Source organism: Argopecten irradians, chromosome 16, assembly GCF_041381155.1.
Source record: "Argopecten irradians isolate NY chromosome 16, Ai_NY, whole genome shotgun sequence".
Classification (NCBI taxonomy): Eukaryota; Metazoa; Mollusca; class Bivalvia; order Pectinida; family Pectinidae; genus Argopecten; species Argopecten irradians.
Window position 1 is genome coordinate 20,887,811 of NC_091149.1, and position 13,508 is coordinate 20,901,318.

The 13,508-nt window shown below is 36.7% G+C and overlaps 1 protein-coding gene across 1 annotated transcript; it reads left to right on the top strand.

Moving 5' to 3' along the window:
* Positions 1-5,057: 5,057 nt before the first annotated feature.
* On the top strand, positions 5,058-10,071 carry LOC138310084 (uncharacterized). Its single transcript, XM_069251224.1, has 3 exons — positions 5,058-5,136; positions 5,537-8,737; positions 8,975-10,071. Exons 1-3 carry the CDS (start codon positions 5,058-5,060, stop codon positions 10,069-10,071), a joined length of 4,377 nt encoding a protein of 1,458 aa, XP_069107325.1.
* The last annotated feature ends 3,437 nt before the right edge of the window (positions 10,072-13,508 follow it).

Genomic DNA, 13,508 nt, shown 5'->3' on the forward strand with positions numbered 1-13,508 from the left:
GCTAAACCCAAACATGGTAGCTGTAAAAAAACATTGGAAAGAGGGTTGGTCTACAATACAGTATAGCATTAATATGATCATTGCTTACTTTAATATATAGTATTAGTGCTTCTCATTAGCCTGCTTCATATATTATGAATTTCACCTTGAATCCACTCAAATACAACTGTTGCCTGCCACATGCTTATATCATGGCTGAAGGATCACAACATCTGTGGTCTCTACTTCAGCTTAAATATTTATCTTTTATTGCAGATGATGGAGAATACTAATAAAGTTCAGCTTCTAATGGATGCATTGGTTGGAATTCACACTAAATTTGAAAAGGGAATGATGGGGAAAAACAAACTCACTGACGAAGTGTTGAAAATAACTGCCAAGTTACTGAGGAGCTGAAGCACCTTCAGAACACATATCAGGAAACACTGAAAAAAAAGAATGATAAAATAAAGGATTTAATCAAATTCAACAATCTGCTATCAAAGCAACTTTCGCAGTCAAAAAGAAATATGGGGGAACTACACAAGAAGGTGGAAGAATTGAATTCTTCTCAGGAAACACTTAATGAGTTTTTTGGAATGGATTTGGAGGATCCATTTGCAACTTCCACTCCTTCAAAAAAGAGGAAACATGATGACAGGGCTGATGATGAGCCATCAGCCAGCTCAACCAGCTCATCCTCCAAAAGAAGTGTTCCTGCAGCAACCATCACACAAAGTGATGAGGAGAGGGAATAGAAACATTTTGCCAGAACATTGATTACTTTGGAAATGTTTTCTTTTATTCAAAATGACTGTCAGTTAACAGTTAAACCTTTGTATTTTTTGTATTTGTATTTTTTTCCTTGGTACTATTGTATAATGCCACACTGAAGGTTGTAGTAATAGTAAGGTTTCAGCCACTGTTATTGAACATCGAATGTTAATATTAGACAAATTTTAACTTTGGCAATTCGCTTTGAAAATCAAAACTCAGTTAACAGTTAAATCTTTGTATTTCTTTCCTTGTTTTTTGTATTGTTATTTAAGATCAATGCAAGCTTTTGCCACAGTATGGTGTCACAGAGTTTGGCAACTCATCACACATAATTACATAATATTGTCAGCCATTCTTATGTAAGAGTTTAAGTTTGTTAATACAACATTGGATGTTAATATTACATAATGTAGTAGAAATTTCAATTTTGTCACACAGTATGGCAAACTCATCACACATAATTACATGTACATAATATTGTATTACATGTTAGTTTGTAGTTATATAAAGTAATGTTGTCAGCCATTAAAGAGTTTCAATACAACATTTACATTTTCACTTCGCTCCGCCTCAATGAAACTAGTAAACTCCGATCACTTCATTTCCCAATGAAGATGCTTGGTCACGCGCTGACCTCTGACCGGCGTGAGAATACATTTTGACATTGTTTACATTTTAACCTAGTTTTACGCCGCTTCAGTTTTGAATGAACTTTCTGGGATGTGGCCTATCGCTGTACATTTAGAAACACAGACAGAAATGTTTGATAAAGTGAAATTAGAAATTGTTAGTAATATGATATTACAGATATTTTACACGTATTTTGAAGAAACGATGACTTAGGTTCAAGCCCCGGAAAATGCTGAACATAGGCTACTGAGCGCAGCGATGTTCATCACTCATCGAAGTAGGCATAATCGAACGCAAATAGTTAGGATAACGGTGTACAATATATAGATCTATATGTGAAACGGTGACATACATGTAAGCTTAGAAACGATAGATTCCATAAAAATACGCTCAAATACCAAACAGGCTGATTTCAGTGACATAAGCCTAACGAAACGATTCTGCGAGTGTCAAAACCCACGGCATTCGAGGGTCGTTGGAAACCACCAACATTTCAAATCAATGTTTCTCTACTTACTTTATACAGAATTTTAATCCTAAAACTCCAGTTGACAGAGAAGTTATCACATTTCAAGAATAACACACAAGTCTTCCAGTGATCTGCGACTAAATCCCACATTTTAACACGTTTTATTGAGCCCCTGAAGCATGGTTCTTGGACTGCATCGCATACCATAGACACAGGGGTTGGATTTCACAACAGGTTTAGTTAATAAACATTTAACTGCCAGCTACAAACAATTACCAGACGGAAATACAACATTCAGGTACATTCCATAACAATCGCAATTGATTTTTAAAAGATTTGATTATGTTTAGATACCAACTATTCAGCATTTTCACCACAATCGTCATTTTCTTCAAAACCGGACCCCTGCTAAATCGAGCAACCGGATTACACGTTGACTGCACTGCTAGTACTGCGCAGTATTTTTTTTTATTTGAAGCTACATGATCATGTTTTTATGATACAATTTAAGCCATTAATTCCTGTACATAAAAACAATATTTCAAAATCGCCGTTTTTAATTGTAACAACGCGCAAAGAATGAAGTTATTTTCGGAACTACATTTTATGTTGCCTTGGTGACGAAAAGAACTGACTGGCGGCTGTTCCGTAGCTGTACATACATGTACGATAACTGGTACAATGTTGCAAATTGTATAATAATCTTATACCGAATACATATAATTTGACTTTTTTCAAAAGCGGGATATTTAAATTGGTTAACGTAAATATAAGGATTGATTATCAATTTTGTTGCTTGCATTGACTGATGAAGAAAGTTAATCTCGTGCAAATGTTACATGAACTGCTTCGCAGTTCACTTCATTTGCACGAGATTAACTTTCTTCATCAGTCAATGCAAGCAACAAAATTGACAATCAATCCTTAATTGAATGTTAATATTAGTAGAAATTTCAATTTGGCATTTCCCTTTAAAAAAATCTTAACTCTACAATTTCTGATTGACTTACCTGATGTAAATATTAAGTAAATGTTTGGGAACAAGATAAGGCTGACCACATTTACTTGAGGAAACAGCTTATATATTTGTCAGGCTGTTTCCATCTTTGATTGTAACAATAAAATATAAAAAAATATAGTTTCAGATGATGTTCTGACTGCCCACCCCACACCAGGAGTCCTATAGACCTAGTCCTAACATCACCAGAAGTATGGCTGCACCTGCAGTGCAGGTAAATACAAATGTGTGCAAATGAAAGAGAAGAAAATACTAAAACAAAAATTGTTTTATCCAACAGTAAGGCAAATGGAAAATTTGGTAGAAATTACAAAATATTTATGACCAATGACCAAGTCAAGTACAAATGATGAGACAAAGACTAGATTTTACATTACCATGTATTAATGTGATTTAAATCATTTAGTAAAGAAGTATACTTCTAAGACTTGCAAAAATGAAGAGTTTCATTTCTATAGACACATTATAAGAAACCTTTTTGACTGTTGCAACATTCTTTCTTTCCAGGATACCTCCTCTTCTCAAGGCTTGCTGGTTACCTACTTTAGTGACTAGATGCACAGGCAGCAGAACTCCCCAGTGTCGGTCCTAGGGAACATTCATCAAGGAAGTGATATTTTTCTTGAAAATGCTGGAAAGCAATGTACATGTAATTGCTGTATATTCCTTGTACACATGTTTGCACATGACTCGCACAACCTCTGCCCAACTCTTCTTGACGATTTTCTTAAAAATGGAAACAAACTTTATAAAAAAACTTTCCAAGATTCATCATGAAGACTATTTGATGATAAAGGAACTTGAAGGAATATTAATGTACAACAACCAGTATTATAAGATGTCTGTTATTCAAGAGTGGTCAGGATTGACATGTTCATCTTCAAATTTTCAACTTGCTTTAAATACATTGATCAACGAATTCAAGTATGGATTTCTGATGCTTTCAAGTGAAAATGCTGTTGCATATGCAAGTAACAATGTGTATATATTTGATCCTCACTCAAGAAATGCCCATGGGTTTCCTTCGCCTTCAGGATGTGCTGTAGTTTTGAAATTTAATAGTGTTGAAACACTCAACCAACATCTCTCTGTATTTCTAAAGACCATAAATGCTACTCTCTATGAAATAGTTGCTGTGGAATTTGAACAAGTTGCGAAGAAGAATTTCGAATCATATATTAGAAAAATCAAGCGTAGTCATAGTCCTGACAGTAAGAAAGAGGAAATCAGACAAAAGGATAGATATAATCACCGTCAAAAAAGGAGTGAATTGAAGGAAGAGATGAAACGAAACATTAAGGAAAATAATACAACAAGTAGACGCACTAAACGTAGTCAACTTGATGAACAGACAAGGATGAATATCTGCGCAACAGAAACCGAGAACAGGAAAAGGAAACGAAGTCAGCTTGATGAACAGACAAGGGAAAATGTCTGCTCAACAGAAACAGAGAACGGGAAAAGGAAACGAAGTCAACTTGATGAACAGAAAAAGGAAAACATCAAGCACAAGGACACAACAAGCAGACAAAGTAAGCGAAGTCAACTTGATGAACAGAAAAAGGGAAGCATCAAGCACAAGAACACAACAAGCAGACAAAGTAAGCGAAGTCAACTTGATGAACAGAAAAAGGGAAGCATCAAGCACAAGAACACATCAAGCAGACAAAGTAAGCGAAGTCAACTGGATGAACAGAAAAAGGAAAGCATCAAGCACAAGGACACAACAAGCAGACAAAGTAAGCGAAGTCAACTGGATGAACAGAAAAAGGAAAGCATCAAGCACAAGGACACAACAAGCAGACAAAGTAAGCGAAGTCAACTGGATGAACAGAAAAAGGAAAGCATCAAGCACAAGAACACAACAAGCAGACAAAGTAAGCGAAGTCAACTGGATGAACAGACTAAAAGGCAAATAAAGATCACAGAAAGTATGAATAAGCAACAAAAAGGCAGTCTTCATCCTTCGACTTCAAGAATAGTTTCAAAAAATCCTTGCAAGATTTCCCTGTCTACTTTTGTTGTTGCTGCCATAGAACATGGTACAGAACAAGTGTTCAAGTTGTCCATGCAAGCAAGTATGAGGATGAAACCCTTCTACATGAGTGTTTGACTGATAAGCTATCATTTGACAATATGAGATACATCTGTACAAGTTGCCATACAAGTTTAGTGAAAAGTAAGATGCCGGCTATGGCTACTTCAAACAACCTCAAACTGCTGGAAATTCCTAAGGAGTTGAAAGATTTAGGGGAATTGGAAAGTATTCTCATTTCTCAAAGGATAATATTTTTCAAACTGCTCAACCTTCCAAGAGGACGTCAAAAGGGAATAATTGGATCATTTGTCAATGTTCCAATTGACACTGAAAGTGTATGTGCATCACTTCCTAGGACCCCTGATCAATCGGGTATAATTCCCTTAAAGTTGAAAAGAAAGGCATCTTACAAGGGACACCATCTGCATCAGAATATTCGACCGAATTATGTGATAAATGCTCTCAACTGGCTTGTGAAAAACAATGAACTATATAAAAACATCAATGTTACAGCTGACTGGTTACAACGCTTCCAGGAAGAAGACAAGTGATTTATGGACTTCTTTATTTGTGAAGGATGATAACAACATCAGTGACAAAGACAATGGACAATAATGTTCTACAGATGTGGAATGCATCCATGAAAACCAGTTAGAGAAGTCAAATCATCATGGCAGCTCTGATAGCTGTGAACAACATAGCAACAATGTGGAAAATGCCGGTGAAAGTACCTCGGACAAACAATCGGTTGAGTCAGTGAAACAGGATCCACAAGAAAAGGTCAGAGGAGTTCAATATGATACTTGCCTGCATCCAACAAATCCCATTGTTTCATCACAAAAGGAGTACGCCATGGCTCCTGGAGAAGGAAAGATGCCACTAGATCCATTTTTAGACAAGCAGTCAGAATCATTAGCATTTCCCCAACTTTTTCCTGATGGTCTTCATTCATTGTATGGGGATAATGAAAGGATGTCAAGAAAAACAAAACTAACTGCAAAGAAGTATTTTATTCAGAGAATTACAAACCTGGATAACAGATTTGCATCATTTGTACCCTATTTGTTTTATGCATTAAATGTTTGTGAAAAGGAACAGATACAAACCTCAATTAATGTAGCCCTCCGTAAGGCCAGGCGGCAAGAAGTCACAGTCGGACAGCTAAGAGATCCAGAATTCCTTGCTGACATATTTGTAAAAGACCAGGCCTTTCAGTTCCTGCAGCAAGTCAGAGGCTCTCCTTCATATTGGCAACATGCACAATATGAACTCCTTGCAATGGTAAGAGCAAAGGGTGTCTTCACATGGTTCCTTACATTGTCGTGCGCAGATTTGGAATGGCCACAATCAATTCAAGCTTTAGGACTACAGCATGGCATAGTATTCAGTGAAGAGGACATCAAGAAAATGTCATACGAAGATAAATGTAAATGGCTTAGGCAAAATCCTGTGGTTGCTGCCAGACAATTTGACCACCGTCTGCAATCATTTTTCAAAAATGTTATTCAATCATCATCTGCACCACTAGGAAAAGTCACATACTATTTCCAAAGAACAGAGTTTCAGTTACGTGGGTCTCCTCATTGTCATGCAGTTTTATGGGTGGAAAATAGCCCAGATTTGAATTCATCATCAGAATCTGAAATTTGTTCTTGGATAGATAGTTACATCACTTGTGATATTCCACCTGAAGATGATACACTGTACAGTGCAGTTATGAGTAAGCAGAAACATACCCACTCAGTGGCATGCAACAAAAAAGGGAATCTTTGTCGATTTCATTATCCAAAACCACCCAGTGATAGAACTCTTATTTCACAACCAGTAGATGGAGAAGAGGACCCAGTTTTTGGAACTCGTGCAAAGGATGTACTATCCAGAGTCAATTCAGTGTTGGCTGATGATACTGTCAACGTGGAAGATCTTACCTTGATACAACTTTTAGCACTTGCCGAGGTACAGGAGCAGGAATATTATAAAGCTCTAAGTTATTCAAAATCGGGAAAATCTGTTGTGCATAAAAGGAACACAAATGCTATGAATATTAACAATTATAACAAAAACATTTTGGAAACCTGGAAAGCAAACATGGATATTCAATTTGTTTGTGATCCTTATGCCTGTATTTCTTACATCGCCTCATATGTGACAAAGGATGAACGGGAATTGTCTCAAATGCTGAAGGAAGCAGCAAAGGAACTAAGAGATGCAGATGTAAAAGCCAGACTCAGAAAAGTTGGGAATGTGTACCTGAGCAATCGGGAAATCAGTGCTCAAGAGGCAGCCTATCGTCTTCTTAGTATTCCCTTAAAGCGAAGCAGTACAAAAATGGTTTGGGTACCAACATATTTGCCAGAGGACCGCATTGGAATTCTCAAGCCCCAGCCAGTGCTGGATTCACTGGAAGATGATGACACTGGTATATTCTCTATTGGAATTGTGGATAAATATCAAATGAGACCTCCCCATCCGTTACTTGAAAATATATGTCTTTGGGAGTTTTCTGCTTGGTATGAAACAGTTTCTCCTCAGGACAGCAATCGAGATCAGGATGCAAGTCTGGACTTGGAGCTTCCAAAGAAAATTGTTTTAATGGATGGTGAATCTGTAATGAAGAAACGGACAAGCCCTGCAACACCAAGGTACCATGTATTCTCTGACAACAAAGAGTCAGAAAAATTTTACCATCAGCAATTAATGCTGTTTCTTCCTTGGAGGAATGAAGATGAACTGAAATATCCTGACTGTGATTTCCCATATGGGAACAAGTTTGAGAAAGTGCAGGAAACAGTTATGGCAACAAAGGATCAGATGGAACGTCACAGTGAGTTGGTTGCAGATGCATTACAAAACTTCAGTGAAAACGGGCCATCGCAGCATGCATGGGATTTATTGGATGCTGAGCATGAACAGAGGATGTCTGATGATGTCAGATGTATAAATGAAGAAAACGACAAAAATTGCAAGCACATTAAAGTATCTAGGAGACCTGTCATGCTTGCAGCTACAACAAAACCAAATGCCTTAAAGGATGACCAGTTACGTGACATCATCCACAGTTTGAATGAGAAGCAAAGGACAGTCTTTGATCATGTTATTAATTGGTGCAAGGACACAGTTTCAACCAAAGATCATAGACCTCATCCTTTTCACCTCTTTGTCACAGGTGGTGCTGGTACAGGAAAGAGTCAACTCATTAAGGCAATTTACCATCAGGCTTCAAGAATTTTACAGGAACCTGGTGAAAATCCAGATAGTCCAGTTATTTTGTTGACCAGCCCAACAGGAACAGCATCATATAACATTGGTGGTACTACACTCCATGCTGCCCTCCATTTGGATATTACAAATTCAAAACATCGTGGTAGGTACTACTCACTTAGATCCAATCCTTCTTTACTGGCAACATTTAGGACTACGATGTCACAACTGAAAATACTGGTTATAGATGAAATTTCCATGGTAGGGAGGACCATGTTTACTCATATTCACAAACGCCTACAAGAAGCTAAAGGAACAGATGGAAGTGGAACACTGTTTGGAGGTGTTAGTATCCTTGCAGTAGGATATTTTTACCAGCTTCCACCAGTTCAACAGCACAAACTGTTTGACACCGAAATGGCAGATTCCGAACGAGTGGACTCTGAAGAATTGTCAGTACTCCTTGCAGGGTTGTGGGAAAACAACTTTAGCTTGGTGGAGCTAACTGAAATTATGCGACACAAAGGAGACTTCAATTTTGCGCAAATGCTGAAGAGGTTGCGCACCGCTGACCATTCTTCAGATGACATTGAAGTACTGAAGTCAAAGATAATTTCTAGAGCAAGTGAGCACTATCCCAAAACAGCATTACATATTTTCCCCACTCGCGCAGATGTTGAATCCCACAACTCATCACTGTTGAATGCACAGCCTGAGGAAAAAGTGGATATAGTGGCTATTACTAAATACCCTAGGGTGTTGAAAAAACTATGACTGCTCTTAAGTTGTTGGAGGTCTCTGTCACCATTTAAGACTTTGCAAGAACGCAAGGATAATGTTGGTTAAGAAAATCTTGATGTAGCTGATGGACTAGTCAATGGTGCTACTGGAATTATCCTTGATATTCTGCACAATGAACAATCATCACCAATGCCAAAGACCCTCATCGTGAAGTTTGACAACAGAAATATTGGAAGACTAGCTCGTCAGTCATCAAAGATATCACTTCAATCCTACAAAGATGGTGTTCCTATTCTCCCAGTAGAAGTAAAACAAAATGCTGGAAGGTCTGATACATCTCCAGAAATCACTCGCATACAATTCCTTGTCGTTCTGTGTTGGGCTTGTACAATTCACAAAGTGCAAGGACAGACTCTGGATAATGTTGTCATTTCATTCAAAAGACTAAGGACAAAAGGTCAGGCTTATGTTGCCTTTAGTCGCATAACGTCATTAAGGGGACTTTTTCTCCTGGATTTCAATGCAGATGCTATTAAGAAAGATAACAGCGTTTCTGAAGAAATGACTCGCCTAGGAAATGAAAAAGCAGCCATCTTTTCTTCCGATAAACTGGCAAACAAAGATAATGTACGGATCTGCTTTTTCAACGCAAACAATTTAGGACAAAAACACAAACAGGATGTCGAGAAGGATCCATACATCAACACATGTGATGTTCTGGCATTAACAGAAACATGGCAAAAACATGACAAACTAAGCATTATGGGGTTCTCCAAAGTGGTCTCTACTGGAAGAACGGTTGGTTATGGTGGTGGAGCAGCTGTGTGTGCTACACGTAACATTCCTACCCCCACTATTGATGCTGTTGCAGTTACAATATTGAAACCAAACAGCACCTTTACATGTTCATTATTGCTCCTTTATTGTCCCCCAAGGACACCAACTTCGGAAGTCCAGACCATCATCAGGAACTTCTTACAGATGTCTCACTTTTCATCTATCATAGGAGGTGACTTTAACATAGATCTTCGAATCTCCACAAACACAACATTGAACTTCCTAGAGAGGGCTGGATTTTCCCAAATCACAATTGTTCCTACACATCGCAGTGGGTCCCACATTGATCACGTTTGGATTAGAGACATTCCTCATTCACAAGTTATACAACTATGCACCTACTACAGTGACCACAAGCAAATATTTGTAGATCTTATGTGATGAGTAAGAAATATCATTTACTATGAACTAGTATACAATATTCACTTAGAACAGTTTCATCTAACTTGATATTTTTTTCAGAATTTATCCTGAAGTAAGTTTTTCCAGAGACAAAGAAAAGATATACCATTCCACAGAGTTTATTTGCAGATACAACTCTTATGGAAAAAAACCTTTTACATGATTAAAGTATTTGAGCAAGACCTTTATTCCCTTCCTTTCACATTCTGTAATAGTTTTATTTTTTTTTTTTTTTTTTTTTATTTTCAATTTTTTGATGTCACATTCATGTCATACACAATTTTAATTACAATAAAAAGAGCTGTATCTATAAAGAGTGAGCTTATTTGTACACAAGAGGTCTACATTATTTTCATGAAAGATATAGCAATGTAAGCAAAATTGGTTGAAAATCGAAAAACGGTCTTAGTTAGCAATATGGTTAAAGGAGAACACTTATTATTTAGGTAATTTATTGACTCTATTCTCTAAGTAAATCTAAAATGTGAAAAAAGAAGTTTTTCATGAATATCAATATATGTAAAGAAACGACACTCAAAAGACTTTCAGAAAGAAAAAAAAATATATATATATTACATAGTACCAATATTTTCAATGTAGTTCCATCCATGCATAACCAGCTATAAATATATTGTAATATTGGAGTTTAATAGAAAAACAATGAAGAACAACTTTATTTTAATGACATTGCCTTATTAGTTACGACATCATAAACAAATGCCAATTTCTTAACTTTAATAATTAATCTAAAAGTCTATCAATAAAGTTCCACTTTTGATTTATAGTAATTTGTTTCTTATTTGAATAAGTGTGTAACCCATACATTTCTACATTTCTACAATGAAAAATATTTGTTTTCCAATCTCTAATTGTAGGGATTTTCTTTTTCAATTTACACATGTATACATAATATTTCATCATTAGGAATAAAAAATTGATCACATTTTCATATTCATTGTCCAAAATTCCAAGAAACATAATAATTGGAGTCCTAGGCACTTCTAATTGGTATTTTGTTCTTAAAAGGTATAAAAAAGATGATAAAAAAGATTGTACATGACAGCATTCCCAAAACAGGTGCATTAAAGTTTCTCTTCCCTCCTTTCCCTCTTTCCTTTCACATTTGTTATGTGTTTCTTTAGCAAACTATGAGGTTTACCTTGTTTAAAAGGGGTATTTGAGTTAATTTGTATGCTCTTAATGTAATGTTAGCTTGGAATCAGGATTCAAGTTAAATACTTGGAAGACTTTTTCCAAAGAATTATAATAATGTACCATCATCGGTTTCCCAATTAATGTTGACATTAATTATTTATTAGCAACATATAGCTAACACGGAAGAATTCGTTGTCAAAATACTACTTTTCCACTTAAGCACGTCAGACACATAGCGGGGCCCTTTCTGACGTGTCAGTGTTCTAGTTTAGGATAGGTCGTTCAAAGATTTCAGCCTTTTTGACCCCTGTGACCTTTAAAGTAAATCAAGGTCATTTATTTTCACAACTTTGGTAGCTCTTCATCCCAGCATGCTACAGGCCAAATATGAGTACACTAGGCTTTATGGTTATTGAGAACTCGTTCAAAGATTTCAGCCTATTTTACCACTGTGACCATGAAAGTAGGTCAAGGTCAATCATTTTTACAACATTGGTAGATCTTCATCCCAGCATGCTACAGGCCAAATATGAGTACTCTGGGCCTTATAGTTATTTAGGAGAAGTCGTTCAAAGATTTCAACCTTTTTGACCCCTGTGACCTTGAAAGTAGGGCAATGTCATTAATTTTCATAACTTTGGTAGTCCTTTATCCCAGCATGCTACAGGCCAAATATGAGTACTCTGGCCCTTATAGTTATTGAGAAGAAGTCGTTTTAATGAAAAGTTTACACACGGCGGACGACAGATGCCTATGGACGGTGCATGATGACTATAGGTCATCCTGACCCTTCGGGTCAGAATACATGTATAAGTTAATACTCTCATTATAATAAAACAAGATATACCGGATTTCGTTATAATTGTCCAAACATTTCATTGGTGAACAATAATATTTCAATGTACGTCTGGCTGTATTTTGTGAGACTCTTTTTCTCTTCTTTTCCAGACATCATCCTCGACATCAGGGGGTGTGGTGGGTAGGATAACTGAATTTCTGCTTCAAATTTCGATAATTTTGCTAGAAAACACGATAAGAATTAAATATCGTTTTTACGAAATTGAAAATCAATTCGATAAAATTTGGCATCAAAAAGCACATAGCACAGGCCTCTGGTGCCTTTTAAATTTTAAGGTATCTTACAGGTAGAGCTGTTATCATATATTGGCATGTAACATATATCATGATTGTAGAGAAGAGAAGACGATATCGATAAAAAAACTTATACATGTATCTACGATATCGTCGTCAGCCGTAACCCATCATGTGTTAGTTGGAAAGGAAACTGATTACAAGTTGACAACTTAGTTAAACAATGTTTGAAAGCATCTCGCCGAATATTGGTAAATCAGTCAATGTTTACTTAAATAGCAACACAGTTAAACATTGTGTACTGTGTAGTGTGGTCGCGATCGTATCACCTTGTGTGAAAAGTCGGTTGGACTAGTCCACTTTAGCCTAAACCTGTCTCCTCTATTTAAATGTCTGCAGTCGCGGGTATCTGTCTACTGCATACAATATGGGTCATACCACTTCAGTTAAAGGGGCTTGTCTGCTGCAGCCAGGTCAAAAAAGTGTCATTTTAATCATAGATGTCTGCCGATGATCTCTTAAATTTCTGGTCAAGGAATACTTCTGATGTTTGGAAGTATTTTGGTTTTGAAAAGGATAATGAAGGGGGTTACAAGGATGAGAAGTCTGCCATTTGTCGTGTGTGTAAAGCAGCTGTAAAATACAGAGTCAATACAACGAACTTAAATGGACACTTAAACTGTTATCATTACACCATCCGATATCCTCAAAATTCAGCTGCAAGGAAAAATACAGGAGCTTGTTTTCAACCTACCTTATCTAATGTGTTGGACAGAAAGCAGTGTTTTCCAATCGAAAGTCAGCGGGCAGTGTCTATCACAAATGGAATCGTCAGTTTTATTGTTGGAGATTTGAAGCCTATCACTATCGTAGAGGGAGAGGGATTTAAATCAATGTTGCATCAAATAGAGCCAAAATATAAAATACCCAGCCGAGGACATATCGTTGATAAATATATCCTTTCTGAAGTATGAGAATACAAAGTCGGCTTTGCAACTGAAACTAGCAAGCTCTCCTCGACATGCTATGACTGGTGACAAGCAGTGCGAGTGGTGATCCTTATTTGACTATAACTGTACATTTCATAGATGATGATTTTAAGCTCAACTCAAATGTGTTGTTAACAAGAACTGTTCACGAAAGTCACACTGGAGAAAATAATGCTCACG